The following is a 25,086-nucleotide window of genomic DNA, read 5'->3' on the forward strand; positions in this document are numbered from 1 at the left end:
ACACGATTAGACTTAATATCAAGGGGAAACCTTTATCTTTTTTCTGATATGCCAAACTCTAATGGGCTTATAACATGAATTCAAACTATTATTTATTTATGACATTTATATACCGCCCTTCTCACCCCGAAGGGTGAGAACGGCTTACAAGATATATATACATACAATATATTATATTACTAGCATAGTACAGTATTAGTAATAAATATTACTACATTGTACTACACCATTATATTGTAATATTATTAGTAATATTACATGTAATATAAATATATAATATCATATTATTAGTAGTATTATATTGTATTACATTATAATATTATAAATATTATATGTATATACAATATATTATATTATATTATTATAATATTGTATTACATTATAATAATATAAATATTATATGTATATATAATATATAACATTACATTACATTACATTACATTATATTATTAGCATAGCACTACATACTATATACAGCAAGGGAAATGTCAAAAAAGATGTACGAAAAAGTGAGAAGCCAGAGCTGGGTAACCAAGCCCTGCTTCAATGCCTCACCGTGGCAAAACACCTGTGGTTTTCTTTCAGTGTTTACCTTGGGTCTGTTACAGTTGGCCACGATTCTAATGATCCTTCTCTTCAGGTCTTCCATGTTGGGCATACTTAGCCTAGAATGCAGAAAGGGCAAAAGCAGTGCTCAGGTTCTCCACCAAAGAGGACTCGTTTCAAGTTAGGTCACACAACAAAACATGTACAGCCTTACCTTGGAACAACGTCTTTTCCAAGAATGATTGAAATAATGAACTGCTTAGAGTAGTCCGCAAGTGATTTACTTAAAAAGAAAAAAGGAGAAACAACACAACCAAGTAAATTGATAGGAGGCTTTGTTTGAGCATGTAAGAAATCAGTTAGTGTGTGTGTGTAAAATAAGATGCATAAAGCTGATTGGTCAGGCTATGCCTGGGGAGATGGCTGAGCCTGGGACTTTTGGATACCGTTACATTTTTCAGGCTTGAGCTATGCAGGTTCTGGCAGAGCAGCAGAGAGAAGCACAGAGAGTGGAGTGTGCTCTTGCTTAATGAGCTGCTGGAGGAAGATTCTCTCCACATGGACAAAGAAAGACCATTTTAAATCTCTCTAAAAGGACATTATGTGAGTCGATGTAACTTTTTTTTTCATGTCAGGAGCGACTTGAGAAACTGCAAATTATTTCTGGTGTGAGAGAATAGGCTGTCTGCAAAGACGTTGCCCAGAGAATTCCCAGATGTTCTGATGTTTTACCATCCTTGTGGGAGGCTTCTCTCATGTCCCCGCATGAGGAGCCAGAGCTGACAGGAGGAGCTCATCCGCACTCTCCTTGGATTCGAACCTGCAACCTGTCGGTCTTCAGTCCTGCCGGCGCAAGGGTTTAACCCATTGCACCATTGGGGGCTCCTACTGATCACATGATTGTATTAATGTTTTTCTGAACTACGAAGAATAAACTACTTGTTCTTTACTGTTTATTTGCGTGGCATATTTTCTTTCTCTGGCAAGGCAGTGTGTGGGCTGATCAAAAGTGAACGACACATTATTTTCATTTCTTCACAGGCTTCAGTAACTAAAATACTCATTAATCTTTTACAAGGGCTATAATTTATTGAGTAAATTTTTCAACCATTTTCTCCTGACATATGCACAACTTCATTAAATTAAGCAAGCTCAATTTAACGAATTGTGGATCTCTCCGTGGATTTCTGTTTTTGAACCAAGATAAACAACTGTTTACGATTTACCTCAACAGACCTCCTGGTGGAGAAAAAGCATAACACTTCAGGTTTGGGAAAGCGTTTTTGAGCATGATCGCCAAGATGGAGGCCGTTCCTCCTCCTAAACTGTGCCCCACGACAACCAGTTTATATTCCTAGAGATGGGAGGAGAAAAAGAAAAGAAAGAACCATGGTAGACATCCACACAAAATCATCATCTCTTTTTATCAGGACTATGCTATGACATCTGCAAGGTCACAACTTACAGGAGCGATGGTGAAGGCTTGGTTCAAAATGCCATCATTGATTAGTCTCTGGTAAATGTAGTTGGCAGCCTGGGTGATTCCCTAGGAGGCAAGAGTGTGAGACGTCACAAGCGGTTTCATCAGTTGACAAAGCTGGTGAAGGTCCTCCATTCTCAAGACATAAATATGATGGGTTGCTGTGAGTTTTCCGGGCAGTATGGCCATGTTCCAGAAGCATTCTCTCCTGGCATTTCACCCACATCTATGGCAGGCATCCTCAGAGGTTGTGAGGTCTGTTGGAAACTAGGCAAGGGGGGTTTATATATCTGTGGGATAATGTCCAAGGTGGGAGAAAGAACTCTTGTCTTGTTGAAGGCTTTCATGGCCAGAATCACTGGGTTGTTGTAGGTTTTCCGGGCTATATGGCCATGTTCTAGAGGCATTTTCTCCTGATGTGTGAGGATGCTTGCCATAGATGCAGGTGAAACGTCAGGAGAAAATGCCTCTAGAACGTGGTCATATAGTCCGGAACACCTACAACAACCCAACTCTTGTCTGTTGGAGGCAAGTGTGAATGTTGCAATTGGCCACCTTGATTAGCATTGAATAGCCTTGCAGCTTCAAGGCCTGTATTCGCTGGCCAATCAAGCAGATTTAAGATGTGACTGAAAGGAATATGGGATGGGCTTTCTCAGTTTGTGGCATCCAAACCACGGAACCTACTGACCCCATGCGATGTAATTGCCTCCCTTTTTCTGTCCTTTTTGTCCAGAGATGGACAAAATGTAATAAACCTCCCCATCTGCCTCTTTATTTTTTCTGTCTTATTTTTTGTTTTAATCTTGGATGATATTTCCCTTGAGTTTTTTTGTTTTCGGAAGGAAAGGAAGGGAATGTTTTTTTTAATGAGGCTGTACACAGGGCATTGCATCCTTGGCTGGATCTCATATTTTACTATTTCTTAAACCATGAGCTGTAACTTCGATCCCACAGTAATTTCTTATTTCACTTTAAAGCATTCATTTTTCCCAAGTCAAAACCCAAGAATATATTACTTGCTGACCTTATGTACCAGACCATTTTCCAGGACATCTTCTAAAGTTAAATTTTCACAATCTGCTGACAGGTCTGTGAGGACGTCCTGGAGATAAAACAAAGGAAGCAAAGGTCAAGCATTTTCATTGCTTGACAGACACCTCAACTGCAACAGTCTGCTGTCAACAGTTATCTTTCCAGAGATTAAATAATCTGTCATCAGAAGACAGGATTTTAACAGCAAGGTATTCTCTGGGAGGAAGTTTAATAAATAAGAAAGTAAGTAATATATATGTAATAGTTTCCACAAGTAACTGAATTATAATATAATAATAATAATAATACTTTATTTGTATTCCGTCCTATTTCCCCGAGGGGACTCAGAGCAGATTACAGCATACACAGACATAAAGGCAAACATTCAATGCCTAGAAACAACAAAACATAGATAAAGGTAATGGCTTCCCCTTCTGGCTCTGAAGAGTGGTGCTCATCTCCATTTCTAAGCCAAAGAGCCGGCTATGTCCATAGACACCTCAATGTCATGTGGCCGGCATGACTGCATGGAGTGCCATTACTTTCCTGCAGAAGTGGTACATATTGATCTACTCACATTTGCATGTTTTCGAACGGCTAGATTGGCAGAAGGTGGGGCTAACGGTGGGGGATCACACCATCCTGTGGATTTGAACTGCCAAATTTCCGGTCAGGAAGTTCAACAGCTTAGTAGTTTAACCCATTGCGCAAATGATTACTTATCATTTTTTTCACTAGCAAACATCTATCTAAAACAATAAGTGCAAAGGAATATAAAACATGCAAATAAATACTACCTCAAATGACAAGGTTCCTCTCACAGCTACGACAATGGCCTCTTTTTTGTGATCCAAAGCTACGAAGAACGGTATCTCATAAATCTGGAAACAGAAGGAACATGATATAAATGCCTGGCAGATAACACTAATGGTCTTTTTAGCATAGTACTACATGACATGGTGCCACTTAGTACCATTTAAGATGGATGGTTTATATGCTGAAACAATGTCCTCCTGCTACCATCAAAGAAGAGGCACCTTGATCCTACAAGTCATGCTGTGTTGATCCCATTATTTATTTACAGTACTAGCTGTCCCCTGCCACGCATTGCTGTGGCCCAGTCTGTGTATATGTGCTTTGTGTATGTGTATATATTTATGTATATGTGTATATATGTGTATTTGCATTTATATATGTGTATTTGCATTTATATATGTGGTTTTGCACATGTGTTGTAATGTGTGTGTGTATATATATATATATATATATATATATATATTGCTTTTTAAGTCTCTTCTGCTGTATTTTTCAGTGTTTTTGTGAGTGATGGTCACTCGTTGACCTGATACGTGTATTGCATCCAAATTTGGTGTCCATTCATACAGTGGTTTTTGAGTTATATTAATCCCACAAACAAACATTACATTTTTATTTATATAGATTTATATTCCGCCTGTCTCTCCCCGAAAGGGACTCAGGGCGTATCACAGAACACATATGCAGCAAACATTCAATGCTGTTATACACTGACAAAACAGACAACTATACATAGATAGAGGTATATATAGGATTTCCCATCTTCGGCATCTTGGAGGCTTGAGCTTGTTTCCGGCCACCAGGGGTGCTGTCACTACATCTTCTCTGCCAAAGAGCTTTGTTTGTAAACGTCCTCCTTGATCGAATTGCAGGCATTTTCTAGCATTTCCTTATGGGTGCCTTAAATACCTCCCTGCTTTAAGTGGTACATATTTATGTACTCACATTTTACTTCCAAACTGCTAGGTAGGCAGAAGCTGGGCTAAAGGCCAAAAGTTCACCCTGAGCTGGCTTCGAACTTTCAACCTTTTGATCGGCAAGATTTACTGCGGCTGGTGGTTAACCTGCAGTGCTAAAGCCCGACAGATAACACGAATGGTCTTTTTAGCATAGCACTATATGACGTGGTGCCATTTACTACCACTTAAGATGCTGAAATATATGCTGAAATAACATCCTCCTGCTATCACCAAAGCAGAGGCAGCCTTGATCCTACAAGATTCTCTGGACAAACTGGAATGTGTCCAGAGGAGGGCGACTAAAATGATCAAGGGTCTGGAGAACAAGCTCTATGAGGAGCAGCTTAAGGAGCTAGGCATGTTTAGCCTGAAGAAGAGAAGGTTGAGAGGAGATATGATAGCCATGTATAAATATGTGAGAGGAAGTCACAGGGAGGAGGGAGCAAGCTTGTTTTCTGCTGCCCTGGAGACTAGGATGCGGAACAATGGCTTCAAACTACAAGAGAGGAGATTCCATCTGCACATTAGAAAGAACTTCCTGACTGTGAGAACCATTCAGTAGTGGAACTCCCTGCCCTGGAATGTGGTGGAGGCTCCTTTTTTGGAAGCTTTGAAACAGTGGCTGGGTGGCCATCTGTCGGGGGTGCTTTGAATACAATATTCCTGCTTCTTGGCAGAATGGGGTTGGACTGGATGGCCCATGAGGTCTCTTCCAACTCTTTGATTCTATGATTCTAAGAGCCATGCTGCGTTGATCCCATTACTCCCCAGGAGAAAACGGATGTTTCAAGCTTGAAATGTTTCACAGACATTCTGCTTTGGTCAAATGGCTTACATCAAAGTCCCAGAGAGATCAGAGTACAAGCAGGATGTTTCTAAGAAGGAACTTGCTAGAATGTTTACCTTATTGTGAAAGCTTATGTGAATGAAATCTCTGTATTGCAGCCCCGTCATTTTTAAGATGGATCCAAAATGCATGTTGAAACGGTCATCACCAATGATATCAGTCTCTACTGGGCTCCTTCTGCAGCTTAGAAGGGGAAAACGAGACGTGAAAAAAATCAAAACATTATAGAAAAGAGCAGCCTTGTATTATATGAAGAAGAAAAAAGAATCAGTGACTACATCCTAGAAATTCCTTATTTCTCTGTTAAGAGAAAAAGGCACAATAGCAACAACAACATCTACTTAATGGCACTGAAATTATTTTTTAAAGAAAACCTTAACTCTTTTCTCATACCCCCATAAACAAGTTATGAATCTAAACACATATTGTATATACTTGAGTATAAGCCGACCAGATTATAAGGCGAGGCACCTAATTTTACCACAAAAATAACTGGGAAAACGTATTGACTCAAGTATAAGCCGAGGGTGGGAAATGCAGCAGCTACGGGTAACTTTCAAAATAAAAATAAATACCAATAAAATGACATTAATTGAGGCATTTGTAGGTTAAATGGTTTTGAATATTAACCATACATACAATTGTAATTTAAGATAAGACTGTCCAACTCTGATTAAACCATTATTCTAACCTTCTTCAATGTAAATGTGCTTACGTATCCTTCCAATAATAATAGAGTAATATAATAAATGTAATTTTAAAAATAGAGTAAAATAATGGAAATGTAACCACAGTAATAAAAGAGTAAAATAATAAATGTAATAATAACAATAATAAATAGAGTAAAATAATGGAAATGTAACCACAGTAATAATAGAGTAAAATAATGAATGTATTAACAATAATAAATAGAGTATAGAGTAAAATAATAAATGTAATAATAATAATAATAATAATAAATAGAGTAAAATAATGGAAATGTATCCACAGTAATAAAAGAGTAAAATAATAAATGTAATAATAATAATAGAGTAAAATAATGAATGTAATAATAAAAATAATCAGTGTAAAATAATAAATGCAATAATAACAATAGTAGAGAAAAATAATAAATGTAATAATAATAATAGAGTAAAATAATGTAAATGTAATAATTATAATAACAAATAGAGTAAAATAATAAATGTAATAAAAATAATAATAACAGAATAAAATAATAGGTAACCTTGACTCGAGTATAAGACGAGAGGAGCTTTTTCAGCCTAAAAAACGGCTAAAAAACTAAGCTTATACTTGAGTATATATGGTACTTTGAAATTGGATTTCATCTGCTGAATTATGGAAAATGAATTCTAGCAGGCAAATCCTCAAACAGATCCTTTTCAAATGTTAAATGTGTTATTGCTCAACGGGTTTCTACATTCAACATTAATAGTAACGTTTTATGTAGTTTAATATATTTGTTTGATGGTTTTATTGGTTTTGACTATGTGTCTTTAATATTTCTATGTTTAATTCTATATTAATGTTTATATGTGTTAGGTTTTAATTCACACATTGTGGTGGTTTTCAGTGTTAGCTGCTTTGAGTCTCTTTTGGCAGAGAAAAGGTGGGGTAAAAATATCAATAACATAAAAGTTACTGCTACTAATACGAATAATAATAATAATAATAATAATAATAACAACAACTTGCTATACTTTTTAATGTGTAGGCCAACCTACCAGTCACCTTTAAGCTTACAGAGTCCTGTAAAAGGGTTTGTCATGATATAGTAGGGCCAACCATAGGTAGCCGCAGCAAACTTCATATAATGAGCAGCATTTTCCAGTTCTTCATCCAAATCATTTGCCTGGGAAATGGAGACAAAATTCAATCTGTAGCAGCCTGTCGTTTCTGGTACAAAATCAGTCTGTTAAGTCAACAACGTGTCCATAAAAATGCTAGAATAAGTGTGAAAATCCTGCAGGCCAAATCCAGCCCACCCTGTCCTTTTATGCGGCCCTCCTCCAGATTCCTGTCTTCCTCATGATTCGACCTCATGACTAGAGCAAGTGGGAGTTGGGATACAGGAACATCTGGGAGGCTGCAGTGTGTTCTGTTTAGTCAAGAAAGGGCGGTCCAGTGCTTGTGTATAAGATAAGATAAAGGTCAAGGGTTCTCCTTGACATTAAGTCTAGTTGTGTCCAACTCTGGGGATTGGTACTCATCTCCATTTCTAAGCCTGAGCCGGGGTTGTCCATAGACTCCTCCAAGATCATGTGGCTGGCATGACTGCATGGAGCACTGTTACCTTCCCGCTGGAGTGGTACCTATTGATCTACTCACATTTGCATGTTTTTGAACTGCTAGGTTGGCAGAAGCTGGGGCTATCAACGGGAGCTCACCCTATCCCCCTTTTGGTCAGCAAGTTCAGTAGCTCAGCAGTTTAACCCACTATGCCACCGAACAGTCATATAACCCAGAAATCAAGGCAGATAATCAAAAATATCTGCTTTGAATTGGGTTATCTGAGCCCACACTGTCATATAACCCAGTTCAAGGTGGATGTTATATAGATGTGTGGAAGGGGCCTCTGTTTTCTGAAGCAACAGATGCTGGGAGGCAACAGGAACTGGGAGGAAAGAGTTCGCCATCCCAGGAACTGGGAGGAAAGAGTTGCTTTCATGTGAGTGAATGGAACCTTTTTTTTTTGTTGTGTCAGGAGTGACTTGAGAAACTGCAAGTTGCTTCTGGTGTGAGAGAACTGGCCGTCTGCAAGGACGTTGCCCAGGGGATGTCTGGATGATTTGATGTTTTTATCATCCTTGTGGGAGGGCCTCTCTCATGTCCCTGCATGAGGAGCTGGAGCTGATAGAGGGAGCTCATCCACCGCTCCCCGGATTTGAACCTGTGACCTGTCGATCTTCAGTCCTGCCAGCACAGGGGTTTAACCCACTATGCCACTGGGGGCTGTCTCATCATTAATATTGGAGGATTCAACAGTTCATCCCAGTGGGCTTTTACACAGGCAAAATGCCTGGAGATGGTCCTGAGAAACGTACCACAGGAGACAGTGGCGACTGGGTGAGAACATCATCAGGCTCTTTAGGACAGTTTTCCACTTTATCTTGCTCCTGGTGAAGCAGGGTCAGGCCTGCTGCCACATCGCTAGGCACCAAGTCAGTGTCCTGAAGAGAAAAAAAGAAACACATTACAGTAGGATTTGGGGAGGGGGGGGGGGGTTCAATGCATTCTGTGCAGCTTCTTGGAGAGGAAAGATAAGAACTGGGTTGCTCAAGCCTCCACTGTCATTCCTCAACTGTCATTCTTTTAAATTGCATTCTAAACAAGAAAAGACAGAAGGGCACAGAAGAGACTCCATCTTGTCTTCTGCCTGTATCATCACTAGAGGCCTCGCCCCCTTCTGGCTCCAAGGGCTGCTCTAGCCAGAGCAAAGACAGAAGGGCACAGAAGAGACTCCATCTTGTCTTCTGCCTGTATCATCACTAGAGGCCTCGCCCCCTTCTGGCTCCAAGGGCTGCTCTAGCCAGAGCAAAGACAGAAGGGCACAGAAGAGACTCCATCTTGTCTTCTGCCTGTATCATCACTAGAGGCCTCGCCCCCTTCTGGCTCCAAGAGCTGCTCTAGCCAGAGCAAAGACAGAAGGGCACAGAAGAGACTCCATCTTGTCTTCTGCCTGTATCATCACTAGAGGCCTCGCCCCCTTCTGGCTCCAAGGGCTGCTCTAGCCAGAGCAAAGACAGAAGGGCACAGAAGAGACTCCATCTTGTCTTCTGCCTGTATCATCACTAGAGGCCTCGCTCCCTTCTGGCTCCTTCTGGCTCCAAGGGCTGCTCTAGCCAGAGCAAAGACAGAAGGGCACAGAAGAGACTCCATCTTGTCTTCTGCCTGTATCATCACTAGAGGCCTCGCCCCCTTCTGGCTCCAAGGGCTGCTCTAGCCAGAGCAAAGACAGAAGGGCACAGAAGAGACTCCATCTTGTCTTCTGCCTGTATCATCACTAGAGGCCTCGCCCCCTTCTGGCTCCAAGGGCTGCTCTAGCCAGAGCAAAGACAGAAGGGCACAGAAGAGACTCCATCTTGTCTTCTGCCTGTATCATCACTAGAGGCCTCGCCCCCTTCTGGCTCCAAGGGCTGCTCTAGCCAGAGCAAAGACAGAAGGGCACAGAAGAGACTCCATCTTGTCTTCTGCCTGTATCATCACTAGAGGCCTCGCTCCCTTCTGGCTCCTTCTGGCTCCAAGGGCTGCTCTAGCCAGAGCAAAGACAGAAGGGCACAGAAGAGACTCCATCTTGTCTTCTGCCTGTATCATCACTAGAGGCCTCGCCCCCTTCTGGCTCCAAGGGCTGCTCTAGCCAGAGCAAAGACAGAAGGGCACAGAAGAGACTCCATCTTGTCTTCTGCCTGTATCATCACTAGAGGCCTCGCCCCCTTCTGGCTCCAAGGGCTGCTCTAGCCAGAGCAAAGACAGAAGGGCACAGAAGAGACTCCATCTTGTCTTCTGCCTGTATCATCACTAGAGGCCTCGCTCCCTTCTGGCTCCTTCTGGCTCCAAGGGCTGCTCTAGCCAGAGCAAAGACAGAAGGGCACAGAAGAGACTCCATCTTGTCTTCTGCCTGTATCATCACTAGAGGCCTCGCTCCCTTCTGGCTCCTTCTGGCTCCAAGGGCTGCTCTAGCCAGAGCAAAGACAGAAGGGCACAGAAGAGACTCCATCTTGTTTTCTGCCTGTATCATCACTAGAGGCCTCGCTCCCTTCTGGCTCCTTCTGGCTCCAAGGGCTGCTCTAGCCAGAGCAAAGACAGAAGGGCACAGAAGAGACTCCATCTTGTCTTCTGCCTGTATCATCACTAGAGGCCTCGCTCCCTTCTGGCTCCTTCTGGCTCCAAGGGCTGCTCTAGCCAGAGCAAAGACAGAAGGGCACAGAAGAGACTCCATCTTGTCTTCTGCCTGTATCATCACTAGAGGCCTCGCTCCCTTCTGGCTCCTTCTGGCTCCAAGGGCTGCTCTAGCCAGAGCAAAGACAGAAGGGCACAGAAGAGACTCCATCTTGTCTTCTGCCTGTATCATCACTAGAGGCCTCGCCCCCTTCTGGCTCCAAGGGCTGCTCTAGCCAGAGCAAAGACAGAAGGGCACAGAAGAGACTCCATCTTGTCTTCTGCCTGTATCATCACTAGAGGCCTCGCCCCCTTCTGGCTCCAAGGGCTGCTCTAGCCAGAGCAAAGACAGAAGGGCACAGAAGAGACTCCATCTTGTCTTCTGCCTGTATCATCACTAGAGGCCTCGCCCCCTTCTGGCTCCAAGGGCTGCTCTAGCCAGAGCAAAGACAGAAGGGCACAGAAGAGACTCCATCTTGTCTTCTGCCTGTATCATCACTAGAGGCCTCGCTCCCTTCTGGCTCCTTCTGGCTCCAAGGGCTGCTCTAGCCAGAGCAAAGACAGAAGGGCACAGAAGAGACTCCATCTTGTCTTCTGCCTGTATCATCACTAGAGGCCTCGCCCCCTTCTGGCTCCAAGGGCTGCTCTAGCCAGAGCAAAGACATAAGGGAACAGAAGGCACTTCCATCTTGTCTATAATTTACTATTCTTATTGTTAGTTAATTGTGAAAGGGGCAGGGGACAAAGCGAGCTGGAGATCTTGGGAAATGATAGAACACGGGTGGGGGGAGATAAAGGGAACAGAAGACCATGGCAAGTTGAGATCCCAACAAAGCAAATTGCCAACAATTAAATACATATTGAGATTCTGGATATGGAATGCGGCATGGAGGAGGTGGGGTGTTGCGCCAGCCCAGGGGCCCCCATAGAAGTGGTGGTGGGGAAGGGGAGATGTGGGAAAAGGAGACCATTAATTCGGCCTAGGGATCGTGTAACAACATTAGTGATTCCAAACCGGTCTCCTGATATGGTAAAATGGTGTAACCAGGATGGCGGTCCCTCTGGATTGAAGGTGGTGCTGTTGAACGCCAGATCTGTCAATGGAAAAACAACTTTCATCCAAGACTTAATCCTGGATGAGCGGGCAGATCTGGCGTGCATCACGGAGACCTGGTTGGACGAAGCGGGAGGCGTGAATTTGACCCAGCTTTGCTCACCAGGTTTTTCCGTGCAGCACCAGCCGAGATCCGGAGGGCGGGGAGGCGGGGTCGCAGTTGTCTATAGAGATTCCATCCCTCTGACCAGGGGCCCCATCCCGCAGTCAACAAATTTTGAATGTGTCCACTTGAGGTTGGGTGACCGGGACAGAATAGGGATTCTGTTAGTGTACCGCCCACCTCGCTGCACTACAGTCTCCTTACCTGAGCTAGCGGGGGTGGTCTCAGGCCTGGCATTGGAATCCCAGCGGCTCCTTGTGCTGGGGGACTTCAATGTCCATGCCGAGGCGGCCCTTTCAGGAGCGGCTCAGGACTTCATGTCTGCCATGGCAACCATGGGGCTGTCCCAGCAAGTATCTGGCCCCACTCATAGTGCAGGACATACATTGGACTTGGTTTTCTGCCAGGGATGGGAGGAAGGTGGTGGGGTCGAGGAGCTGACCATCTCTCCGTTGCCATGGACCGACCACTTCCTGGTCAGATTTAGGCTCACTGCGCCCCCTAACCTCTGCAGAGGTGGAGGACCCATTAAGTTGGTCCGCCCCAGGAGGCTTATGGATCCGGATGGATTCCTGATGGCTCTTGGGAAGTTTCCCGCCGCCTCGGTAGGTGATCCTGTCGAGGCCCTGGTCACTCTCTGGAATGGGGAGATGACTAGGGCAATTGACACGATCGCTCCGGAACGTCCCCTCTCAAGTAGCAGAGCTAAACCAGCTCCCTGGTTCACCGAGGAGCTGGCAGTGATGAAGCGAAGGAAGAGGGAACTAGAGAGTGTGTGGCGTTCAGATCCGAGTGAGCCAAATCGAACACGGTTTGTGTCCTTTTTAAGGGCATATGCCGCGGCAATAAAAGCCGCAAAGAAGGCCTTCTTTGCGGCCACTATTGCGTCTGCAAAGAACCGTCCGGCTGAGCTGTTCCGAATTGTCAGAGGCCTTTTAAATCCCACCACTCAAGGTGGGAACCCTGACGATTCGACTTCTCGCTGTGAAGCTTTTGCTCAGTTCTTTACAGACAAAGTCGCTTTGATCCGTTCTGGTCTGGATACCATGTTAATGGCAGTCTCTGAGGATGTAACACGAGCACCTGCTTGTCCAGTTTTGATGGATTCATTTCAATTGGTGAAACCCGAGGATGTGGACAAGATACTTGGAGGAATGAGGCCAACCACATGCATCCTGGACCCCTGCCCATCCTGGCTTCTAAAGGAGGCCAGAAGGGGATTGGCTGAGTGGGTTAAGGTGGTGGTTAATGCTTCCCTTCGGGAAGGCAAGTTTCCAGCGAGCTTAAAACAAGCTATAATAAAACCGCTGTTGAAGAAACCATCACTGGACCCCACTAAATTCGACAACTATCGGCCAGTTTCCAATCTCCCCTTCTTGGGCAAAGTCTTGGAACGTGTGGTGGCCTCACAACTCCAGGTATTCTTGGTAGACACGGATTATCTAGACCCGGCACAGTCTGGCTTTAGGCCGGGACATGGTACCGAGACAGCCTTGGTCGCCTTAGTGGATGATCTGCGCCGGGAGCTCGACAGGGGGAGTGTGTCCCTGTTGGTGCTGCTCGACCTCTCAGCGGCCTTCGATACCGTCGACCACGGTATCCTTCTGGGACGCCTCGCAGGGATGGGTCTTGGAGGTACTGTTTTGCAGTGGCTCCGGTCATTCCTGGAGGATCGATCTCAGAAAGTGTTGTTGGGGGACACCTGTTCAACCCCACAACCATTGTCTTGTGGGGTTCCTCAGGGCTCAATATTGTCTCCCATGTTGTTTAACATCTACATGAAGCCGCTGGGGGAGATCATCCGGAGTTTCGGGGTACGGTGTCATCTGTACGCGGATGATGTCCAACTCTGTCACTCCTTTCCACCTGCTACTAAGGAGGCTGTCCAGGTCCTGAACCGGTGCCTGGCCGCTGTGACGGTCTGGATGAGGGCGAACAAATTGAAATTGAATCCAGACAAGACAGAGGTACTCCTGGTCAGTCGCAAGGCCGAACAGGGCATAGGGTTACAGCCTGTGTTGGATGGGGCCACACTCCCCCTGAAGACGCAGGTTCGCAGCTTGGGAGTGATCCTGGACTCATCGCTGAGCCTGGAACCCCAGGTTTCGGCGGTGACCAGGGGAGCATTTGCACAGCTAAAGCTTGTGCGCCAGCTGCGCCCATACCTTGGGAAGTCTGACTTGGCCACGGTAGTCCACGCTCTGGTTACATCCCGTTTAGACTACTGCAACGCTCTCTACGTGGGGTTGCCTTTGAAGACAGCTCGGAAGCTCCAACTAGTCCAACGCTCGGCAGCCATGATTTTAACAGGAGCGGAGCGCAGGGAGCATACAACCCCCCTGTTGCGCCAACTCCACTGGCTACCGATCTGCTACCGGGCTGAATTCAAAGTGCTGGCGTTGGCCTTTAAAGCCCTAAACGGTTCCGGCCCAAGCTACCTATCTGACTGCATCTCTGCCTATGAACCCACCAGGAGTTTGAGATCTTCCGGGGAGACCCTGCTCTCGATCCCGCCTGCTTCTCAAGCTCGGCTGGCGGGGACGAGAGATAGGGCCTTTTCTGTGGTGGTCCCCCGGCTTTGGAACACCCTCCCCATAGAGGTACGATCAGCCCCTTCGCTGATGGTGTTTCGGAAAAGATTGAAGACATGGATGTTTAAACAAGCATTTGGTTAATCCATTGTAACGAATTGTGATGACTAAGGATTGGTTATACACGGACGATGAATTTTGGATTACGATTCCAGTTATGAGATGCATAGGATCGTTATTGGTGGCCCAATAATTTGTACTGTATATGTGTTTTATGCTTTTAACTGAATATTGTTTTTAAATGTTGTAAACCGCAATGAGTCGCCGATTTAGGCTGAGATATTAGCGGTATACAAGTGCATTAATAAATAAATAAATAAATAAATAAACAGTCACTAAATCAGTCACATGATCTGCAGCCCCTCCCACTGCCTGAAATATACAGAGCTAATAAAACTGCAAACCAAAAAAGACATACACTTCAGGAAATTAACGAACACATTATAAACAGACAAAGCATTAAATAGAGGAGGCTTGAGAAGGTTGTTAGCTCCAACACCAATAGTTTTTGTGGGATATAATTTCCTTTTCCTGCCTGTTGCTTTTTGCTTCTCAAACTCTCAAAGAAGTCCTAACCAGAGCTAGGAAAATACTCTTAATGTGTGTATTAAAGGCTCCAAACAAATATAAACCTACATATGAAAAAAAATCCAGCAAAACAAGTTCTTCTGATCGTTTTTCACTGCAGAATTACTGTAGAAGAGAAATGCCTCTCAGGAACAGGGAAGAGAAGAGCTAGCCACTGTGTTTTAATTGGTGGTTTGGTCAACGTTTCTTAAATTGTGGGTCTCAACCTCAGTTTGAATCTGGGGGGTCGCAAAAAAAGTTCTGTAGTTTGACACCTAACAGCTGTTTTAGGCATTGACATGAATGAAGGCAAAACAATGAGTATATATTCTGTCACTTGAGGCTACAAAGCAAGTCATGGCATGAAAAATGTTGAAGGTGCTCTTATGTCCTGCAGTATCCAATATTCAGCCATGATTTAATTCCTTATGTTGAAACAAACAAGCACATCCATATCATTAGTATGCAAATTTGCTTTAAACTTGAATAAACAGTAAACAGAAGGTAAAAGAAAGAAAAAATGTCTTCCTTACTGCAAAGTAGCTTCGGAAAAGCTCTGCAATGCTTGTAAAAGCCACTCGGTGGTCATCGTCCTGCACGATGCAGCAACACAGCAACCGGATTCTTTTCTCCCAGACCCGAGTTGCTGTCTTCTTGACATTGTAAAAGAGTTGGTCCGACTGACTGCTCTCCAGGTTGCGGTTGGGGCAGTGAGCCACGTACAGCATCTTCTTCCCACCAAGAGGATCAAAGACAACCACAATGGCCACCACAGTGAAGACAATGATCACCCAGCTGCCAAGGAGAACAGACATCAGAGCCAGTCCAGAAAGACGTACAGGCAGTCCCTAAGTTACAAGCATCTGAATCATAGTTAAGAACAGGGGTGAGACAACAGGAAGTGAGAGAAATCTACTTCTCGGAAAGGAAATCCACTCCTGGAAGTGTTATTATCGAGGGGGAAAGGTGTCTCTACTGAAGCTTTCTCACCAGTTCTTGCTTCCAAAACATGACATTTTTTTTCAAAATCCAATTCTCAATGGGACAAAAAGTGAGGTGAAATCTTCTAAACAGGGGCACAGACAGCAAAACAAACATGCTGTGAACCCTTTCCTATGCCATCCAAAGCTTATATACATACGAGTATATATTTGGCTGGAATGACTTAAAAATGTACCTGTTCCGACTTACATACAAATTCAGCTTAAGAACAAACTTAAAGGACCTATCGTGTTCATAACTTGGGGATTGCCTATGCCAACCTTGAGCAAACTTTGGCCTTTCACGTATTTTGGACTTCAAATCCCACCATTCCTAACAGCCTACCAGTTGAAGTTGAAGTCCAAAACACAGGGAGGGCCGAAGTTTGCCCATGTCTGGCCTATACCCATATTTCATTGCATATTTCATCCCATAATAGTTGCACCCCCATTTTTTGGGTGCCAGGTTTTGGCACTCATGGGATGCTTTCTATAAAAGCCCAAAAATCCACGTGAAAGAAGTTTCAATAAATGAACTGAAATATCTGCACACTAGAAAGACGTTTTATGGAGCATCCGATGGCCATCTACCTTCACTTGAGCTCCGAGGAGGGAGTCTCCTTACCTGGCAATGACTGTTCCAAATATAGCGCTGATCATCGTCTTTTCACAGTTTATTCTGCCATCCGATACCCAGACAGCACCCACAACAGCCCAGACCAGTTCAGGCAAAAAAAGACCGAGGCGCAGGTACAGCAATTTTGGAAGAGACTTCCTTGGCCCAGGATTGGAAATTGTTCCTGAAAACAATGGTTGAAAGCTATTGCACCAGCTGCATTAACTAATACATCTAAACAGGATTAAAACACAATATGAAAAATGTGTTGTCGAAGGCTTTCATGGCCAGAATAACTGGGTTGCTGTGAGTTTTCCAGGCTGTATGACCATGTTCCAGAAGCATTCTCTCCTGATCAAATCAATTGGCCACCTTGATTAGCACTGAATTCAATGCTAATCAAGCTGCCAACTGCAACATTCACACTTGCCTCAAGCAGACAAGAGTTCTTTCTTCCACCCTGGACATTCCACAGATATATAAACCTCACTTGCCTAGTTTCCAACAGACCCCACAACCTTTGAAAATGCCTGCCATAGATGTGGGCGAAACGTCAGGAGAGAATGCTTCTGGAATATGGCCAGACAGTCCAGAAAATGCACAGCATCCCAGTGATTCTGGCCATGAAAGCCTTTGAAAACACATATGTTCCCTTTTTGGAACATGATCCCCACAATAAGAGATGTATTGCTACTGATATAACAATATACAAGCAAGCTGGTCATCTGTCTCCACAGATTCTGCATTCCTGGACATCCCCTTCCTCCCAAAAATCCTTAAAGGAAACTTTGACATTTCCATTTCATGACATTGTTGTATATAATGAGATTGAGCATCTATTGATATTGATTATTCATGGCTTCGGTTAATTTTCTCTCTCTATGAATCTCCAGGTCTACTAGTGTGGCTCTATGGTCAACATCCCCTGGGCATGCTGCGGGACCTAGACATTTCTATCTAGAGAGAACACCTTTCTAGAAGTCTCTGGCTCTCCACTGTAATTCCATGGTTAGTTTCCAGCAAAAGTTAACTCTAGAATCATGTTGGAAGATTCAGAAATTCCTAGAAAGGGATTCTCTCAGGTAGAATAATAAAGCTTCTTTCTTCTTGTTTTTTCACTGTCCATTGTAGTTTTTTTTTCTCTGTACAGTGAATGTGGAGAGCTGGCTGTAGTTTTACATAACCATAACATAATGTAAAATGCCTTTTACCTTGCATGCTGATGTACAAAATAGAAGATAGAGCACATATTACGGCTGCCAGGAGAATAAGGAGGACGAGAAGGTAACTGTGCAACAGCACTCCTCCATTGCAGTTAAATTGTCCTTTGTGAATAGCATACAACACCAAAATCCCAATCCACCTGCAGGAAAGACACAGAAAAATGCACACATCACCAGCTGAAGAATGTAGTTTCACATGAGAGACAAGCTCTCTGAAGAAAGCCTGGTACTCATATATAGGCCTTCCAGGATGCTGAGAACTTTATGGGAAGCCCTTCTTATAGTCCTGCCCCCCTCAAAGGCAGATCTTGGAGAAACATGAGAAAGAGCCTTCTTGGTGGCTGTTCCCATAAGGCTACAATGGCTCCCTCCTTCTTTCTTCTCTAGAGGCTGATGACGACATTTTTATTCCTTTTTTTATCATGTCAGGAGCGACTTGAGAATTTGGGGAGTGCAGGCAGGCTTGGAAAGCATGCGCACCTGCCAGTTCCTACAGCACTGCTCTTACTACTCTAAGAGCAGAAACAGCAGGTGCCAGGTAACAACGCACGCCGGGGAAGAAGAGACAGTGGGTGGAAAGCCCCCCCCCCCCCCATAATGGTCTGATTTTCAGGCCCTGAAACGAAACAACCCTCCCAATTTCAGGAGACTTACCAAAAACAGATCGGGGCCCCCTACAAAAGCTGAGACATGAAATGGGACAAGGTTTCCCCTGAATGCACATGTCTACTATGTAACAAAATTTGAAAAATTATCTGTTCCTGGTTTGCAAGTGTTATTTCCTGTTTGATACTTGCTTTGAAAGTAGTTGCTATACTCCAGACACTTTGTTTTTGTGGATGCCATAAACTATATTGTATTGATTGAGACTCAATGAGATATTCATTGAAAAACTATAGAAAAATGTGCTGCTAGATGTTCATCCCGCGAAAACAATTTTTTTGCCCTTTAATAAACTTTTGCCATGTTTTTATGATAGACGCAATTAGGAAATGACATTTATAACCCATGAACAAAAATTGTGTTATATATTGTAATCAGATTGGCTAATTCAAGCTACTCAAGTAATTGCCCCTTGGAAAGTATCACAGAAAATACCAGCAGAGTTGCACTAAGCAATTAACATTACACAACCAATTACAGTATTTAAGGAACAGAACTCATGGAGATCAAAGACCGTCTAACAAAACACATAATTCCACACAATAAAACCAAGCAGTCTGCAGGAAAATAGTCATTATCTTGCACCAGATTTGAATCCAGCAGCAAAGAACAATTCTGAAAAAAATACTTCCTTTTTGCATACAAAACTAACTCCTATTATCCCTAGGCCACCTTGAGTAAATAGGGAAAACAGAGTACAACTCTAATAAATATATACATAAGACAAATATTTTACTGGAGCTCCAGTTCTTTTTTCAAATTCCCGCTTTAATATCAGAGCTTTCTAATAAAGACTTTAAGCCATATTCTCTGCTTCTGCAGAAAGGAGCACTATGTAAAATTAACACAATACAGCCACCCCACTATTTGCATCATTTCTGAGGACAGTAAAAACACATGGAGGGTGGTTGTGGCTACGTAAGACTAAAGAGTAAGCAGCTTTGCTCTCAGCTTGAAGCTCTCAGTAAAAGTTGATTGTCAGCTGTGTGCCTTGCCTCAGAAGACCCATGGCTATAAGCTCAGAGGGGCCTGGATATAGGATTACCTGCGGCCTAATACTGCTCCAGTAACCTATCTTCAGCAGGGACTGAAAGCCAAGGGGGAAAACAACACAGTAGTGAATGTCCTGTTGTATTCCCACACTGTGTGGATCCACACATCCTGATAATCCAGACGGTAGCGGTCAAAGTCTGACATGTTTGCGCCTTTGAAAAGATACCATTCCCAAAACTACCCAGTCACTGACTAAGGAATGTCAGGAATCCTGATCCAAAATATTTTTAAAAATACAATTTGAACCAATTCCACAACAAACCATAATTTATAGACAATCACCCACCACAATAACAAGGCAAGGTTTGTTGATTCAACTACAGCTTATTTAAATCTGCTTCGGTTTGTTTTCATATCCAAAGCCAGATCCATTGCTTGCTTTCCCAAATATCCTTCTTGGACCACAAACAGGAGGAAAAAAAAACAAATTAAGCTGGGGAAAACAAACTGGTTTGTCTGGTCATTTCTTGGACAATTTACACCTAAGCAAGAAACTACTACTAACCTGGCTTAGTACGATTTATAAACATCCCCACTTGAATTTGAAGGACAGAACAAAGTAGTGGTCAGGGTCAAAAATAAAAGAATGTGACCCAAAACACCAGTATATTTAGTTTAAACCTCTAGTCACTAGCTAATGCTTGGGAGAGGCATTTGAGCATTTAGAATGGGTAAAAAATCCCAAACAGATTTGAGAAAACACCTAAGGAAGGGACATGGTCCTCTGAGCAAACCTACATTCAGATTTCATCCCGAGATTCCTCATCCCTGAGCTAGATACAGCTTTATATATTTACTTGCCAGGATGGCTATATGGAAGCTCAAGGGTGAACGAGAATATATTATTGAGTAATAGTTGCTGAGGAACAATGCTGGGTGTGGGCGAGTTCTAACTGTCTTCACATCTCTTTTGTTTGCTTCCTTAAGGCGTGTGGTTGACCAACAAGATGTCTGATGTCCTTGGCGTCAATCACAACTACTCCCATACGGCTTCTTATCTCTAATTTGCTCTATTGCAATTAGGATAAATCCTTAAGCCAAATCAATTTTGCATTCATAAAGTTTTGGACTCTTGCCATATTAACTGCTTCCATTTCTCAAAAGGCAGGAGCTCACTAATCATTTGAGTTCAGAATCGTACCACTCCAGAGAAGGCATGTGTTTATCCAATTTTATCATCACTTTTCCCAAAGAAAATGGAGAGTTACAGATTTGCAGCAATGCCAAAAATGTGATAGGTATCATTAGCTTTTCCTCAGGACTTCAGTATACAGATCCTCCAACTGCGCACACAAGTAGTTAAGAACTTAAAATGACTCACGCTGGATCAGAACAAAGCAAGATCTGGCCCATTCATACAACAGCCAACCAATATATCCCCAGTTCATGAGCAGGACATAAACAAAACACATCTTCTTGTGCCTGTTCCCTGGCAACTGGCATCATGAGGCATATAGAGTTAAACACTGGAGGCAAAATATAAACATCATGACTAGTAACCGCTGAAAGCCTTATCCCAAATACATTAATCTAATCCTCTTTAAAGGGGTTGCTGTCTCTTCCTATAGCTTAAGGAAGCAAACTCCAAGTCAGTCCTCTGTTAGATCATGTTTGAGAGATGAGACTTTAAGCAGCCTATATTAATTTTTTTAAAGGATGCAATTAAAACAGAAAGAAAAACAACTATCAAAACAGAATTATGTTAAAAGCACACCGTTCAAAATGAGGTCACTAAAAAATAAAACATCCAATTAGTGACAAACTCAATCCTTAGCAGCTAGCCAAGTGTTAAAGGTTTGACTCTTTCTCTTTTAATGCTTTTCTCTGTCCTTTTAGCTTGCTTACAGGTATACGGGGCAGTGATAGTATTAATGTTAATATTAGCCTTCGACAATACAATGTTAATACTACGTCTTCTGTCCTTTGCCCCAGCATCTGCTTTTAAACTGAATACCAAAGTTCACTATTGGTAAATATGTGGAGTTACGACAATGATTCATTTTTTTCCTGGATAGTACTCAGACCATTATAGACAATATAAGACAAATCTTACCAGATCATTCTGATGAAGAGCTCAAAGGCTCCTGGAAAGACAAAGTCATCACTGCCGATGGCCCAGCGCCTCCCAAACATGACCATCCCAGGCATCGTGGGGCCCCTCTAGATGCTCTTCCTTAATCCCTGCAGAAGAATTACATGAAAGCATGAAAAAATTACCAGCTTTTTATGCCAATCTGACCCAAACTTTATAAGATTCAAGGCATTGCTCCACTTCCCCCATCAATGAGGCAGACCTCAAACAACGCTTGACAACCTGACTCATCTCTTTCTGCTCCTATTAAAACTGGTTTTGTGAATCTTGTAAATCCACATGTTCAAAGCATCACATAGATTTTACAGGTCTAATTTGTCCTTCCTGCCTCCCTAAACCTTTAACTTCCATTTTATCTGTTCCCTCAAAACCTTCCATATATTTCTTCCACAACTGCCATCAAACTAAAAGTCTTAGTTTTACTACCACTTTGTTCTTGCTGATTTAAGGAGCAAGTGTACATACAACTTGTAATTCTCAAATAGAGAATGACATTTTATTGTTCTGTTTGTATTACTCCTCTTGCTCCTGGCAAGAACATAGGCGTTGGGGTGGCACTTGATGAATCTAAATTAATAATCCAGTTCAGTATTTGTCTTTGAGAACACCTTTGCCCATAGAAGAACCTTTGCTTTTGAAAACAGAAGCCATGATGTTTACGCCCTTTTGCCTAATAAAGGTAACACTACAATGTGGACTTTGAACCCAATCTACATACACAATAAAGTGAATGTTGAAGTCACTTAGAAAACCAAGGATTTGTTGTGATTCCATTAAAAAAGAGAAATAGGTCCTGTCTACATTGCCATATAATTCCATTTCTGAATCCAGATTATCTGAATTGAACTGGATTATATGGCTGATATAATCCAGTTCAAAGCAGATAATCTCTTAGATGTGACCACAATAGTGTACAGTATGATCCCTGTATCCCAGACATGAGCAAACTCGGGCCCTCAAGGTGTTTTGCACATCAACTCCCACAATTCCTAACAGCCTGTTAGAAATTGTGGGAGTTGAAATCCAAAACACCTGGAAGGACAAAGTTTGCCCATGCCTGCTGTATCCACAAAAGATATGTCCCCAGGTTTTACATGGAAACACATAGATTCATATAATCCACTGGTCCTGTGGATAAAATACTGAAACGTTGACAAAATCCACTACAATATTTTAAAAAGCAGCAAATTAAAAAAATACCCAATAAGACAAATCCACTGGATTTGAAGCACATTGTGTTAAGGAGCATCTACACCAGGGGTCCTCAAACTAAGGCCCAGGGGCCGGATACGGCCCTTCAACGTCATTTACCTGGCCCTCGCTCAGGGTCAACCTAAATCTGAAATGACTTGAAAGCACACAACAACAACAATCCTATCTCATCAGCCAAAAGCAGGTCCACACTTCCCATTGAAATACTAATCGCAGACCAGGACCAAATTTACTAGACAGACGACCCATGACCCACTTTATGTCCTGGTGCACTTTGGGGAAGGATGGACAATGAATGATGGGAGATGCAGTACCTCCACTCACTTCCAGAGACCACTGCGACCCACTATAATGACAGATCAGGAAAAACTTGGCACACAAAGCCCCCATGACCCACTCTACATCCTGGTGTGATTTGGGGAGGATGCACCATGGACGATGGGACTTCCAGTACCTTCACTCACTTCATGAGTCCATAGCAACCCACACCAATGACTGATCAAAAGCAAACTTGGCACACAGAACCTCCTTGACCTACTCTACATTCTGCTGACAGGACTTGCATATGGGAATTGTAGTTCATCTACACCCACTGAACCCAGCCAACATTGGTTCTAGACGAAACTTGGAGCACAGACAAACAATGCCTTTCTCAAATAACCCGGGCACCGCCGGGTCCCCAAGCTAGTAAGTTTATATTTGTTAAAACTGTTCTTCATTTTAATTATTGTATTGTTTTATAGTATTTTTTTGCATTACAAATAAGATATGTGCAGTGTGCATAGGAATTCATTCATGTTTTTTTTTCCAAATTATAATCCGGCCCTCCAACAGTTTGAGGAACTGTAACCTGGCCCTCTGTTTAAAAAGTTTGAGGACCCCCGATCTACACTGTCAACTTAACGCAGTTTGATGCCACTTTAACTTCCAAGGTTCGCTCCCTGCTCTGGAATCATAGAATCATAGATCTAGAAGAGACCTTGTGGACCATCCAGTCCAACCCCATTCTGCCAAGAAGCAGGAAAATCCCATTCAAAGCACCCCCGACAGATAGAATCATAGAATCATAGAATCAAAGAGTTGGAAGAGACCTCATGGGCCATCCAATCCAACCCTCTGCCAAGAAGCAGGAATATTGCATTCAAATCACCCCTGACAGATGGCCATCCAGCCTCTGTTTAAAAGCTTCCAAAGAAGGAGCCTCCACCACACTCCGGGGCAGAGAGTTCCACTGCTGAACGGCTCTCACAGTCAGGAAGTTCTTCCTCATGTTCAGATGGAATCTCCTCTCTTGTAGTTTGAAGCCATTGTTCCGCGTCCTAGTCTCCAGGGAAGCAGGAAACAAGCTTGCTCCCTCCTCCCTGTGGCTTCCTCTCACATATTTATACATGGCTATCATATCCCCTCTCAGCCTTCTCTTCTTCAGGCTAAACATGCCCAGCTCCTTAAGCCGCTCCTCACAGGGCTTGTTCTCCAGACCTTTTAACATTTTAGTCACTCTCCTCTGGACACATTCCAGCTTGTCAATATCTGGCCATCCAGCCTCTGTTTAAAAGCCTCCAAAGGAGGAGCCTCCACCACACTCCGGGGCAGAGAGTTCCACTGCTGAACAGCTCCCACAGTTAGGAAGTTCTTCCAAATGTTCAGGTGGAATCCCCTTTCCTGTAGTTTGAAGCCATTGTTCCATGTCCTAATGAAGGGGAGAGTGGTCACCAATTTGGTTCGATTGATGGCTGGGAGTGGTGGGCCTCTTCACTAGTCTCCAGGGCAGCAGAAAACAAGCCTGCTCCCTCCTTACTGATATATCTTATCATGTCTCCTCTCAGCCTTCTCTTCTGCAGGATAAACATGCCCAGCTCTTTAAGCCGCTCCTCATAGGGTTTGTTCTCCAAATCCTTGATCTCTTGAGCCACCCTCCTCTGGACATATTCCAGCTTAGAGTCAACAGTGCCCAAAATAGGACACAGTATTCTAAAATATATAGGCCGTCATGTTGTTGTCAGCTTCTGTCGCAGTGACGTCATTAGGGGGCGCGGGGGATGCGGAACGCATCCCCCGCGCCCCCTAATGACGTCACTGCGGCAAAAGCCCCCTCCTCACCTCAGAGCGCCCCCTGTTGGGCTTCCGAAATGCCGCCCGCTTCACCTGCCGCCGCGCGCCACCTGCCCCTCGCAGAAGCAAGTCACCTCCTCCTGCCCACATGACGTCACGACGCACGGCCCCGCCCCCTTACACCGCCTTCCTCTCACGCGCATGCGCACTACCAATCCTTGCGTCCCTCTCTCCGCCGGCTTGGAGCACAAACAGAATG

General features: G+C 43.6%; 1 protein-coding gene across 1 annotated transcript in view; it reads right to left on the reverse strand.

Annotated features, from left to right (window-relative positions):
* Nucleotides 1-25,086, reverse strand: part of LOC137095154 (diacylglycerol lipase-beta-like) — a 33,978-nt gene extending 8,892 nt beyond the window's left edge. The window contains exons 1-14 of the mRNA XM_067461472.1: nt 24,876-25,086; nt 21,525-21,652; nt 17,744-17,895; nt 16,542-16,716; nt 15,470-15,731; nt 8,728-8,853; nt 7,408-7,535; nt 5,740-5,866; nt 3,859-3,942; nt 3,054-3,131; nt 2,012-2,092; nt 1,773-1,900; nt 761-829; nt 593-665 (exon numbers count right to left, since the gene is read on the reverse strand). Of these exons, the coding sequence (XP_067317573.1) occupies nt 593-665; nt 761-829; nt 1,773-1,900; nt 2,012-2,092; nt 3,054-3,131; nt 3,859-3,942; nt 5,740-5,866; nt 7,408-7,535; nt 8,728-8,853; nt 15,470-15,731; nt 16,542-16,716; nt 17,744-17,895; nt 21,525-21,619 (1,578 nt within the window). The 5' untranslated portion in view covers nt 21,620-21,652; nt 24,876-25,086. The remainder of the gene's footprint in view (nt 1-592; nt 666-760; nt 830-1,772; nt 1,901-2,011; nt 2,093-3,053; nt 3,132-3,858; nt 3,943-5,739; nt 5,867-7,407; nt 7,536-8,727; nt 8,854-15,469; nt 15,732-16,541; nt 16,717-17,743; nt 17,896-21,524; nt 21,653-24,875) is intronic.

Source organism: Anolis sagrei, chromosome Y (assembly GCF_037176765.1).
Source record: "Anolis sagrei isolate rAnoSag1 chromosome Y, rAnoSag1.mat, whole genome shotgun sequence".
NCBI classification, from domain to species: domain Eukaryota; kingdom Metazoa; phylum Chordata; class Lepidosauria; order Squamata; family Dactyloidae; genus Anolis; species Anolis sagrei.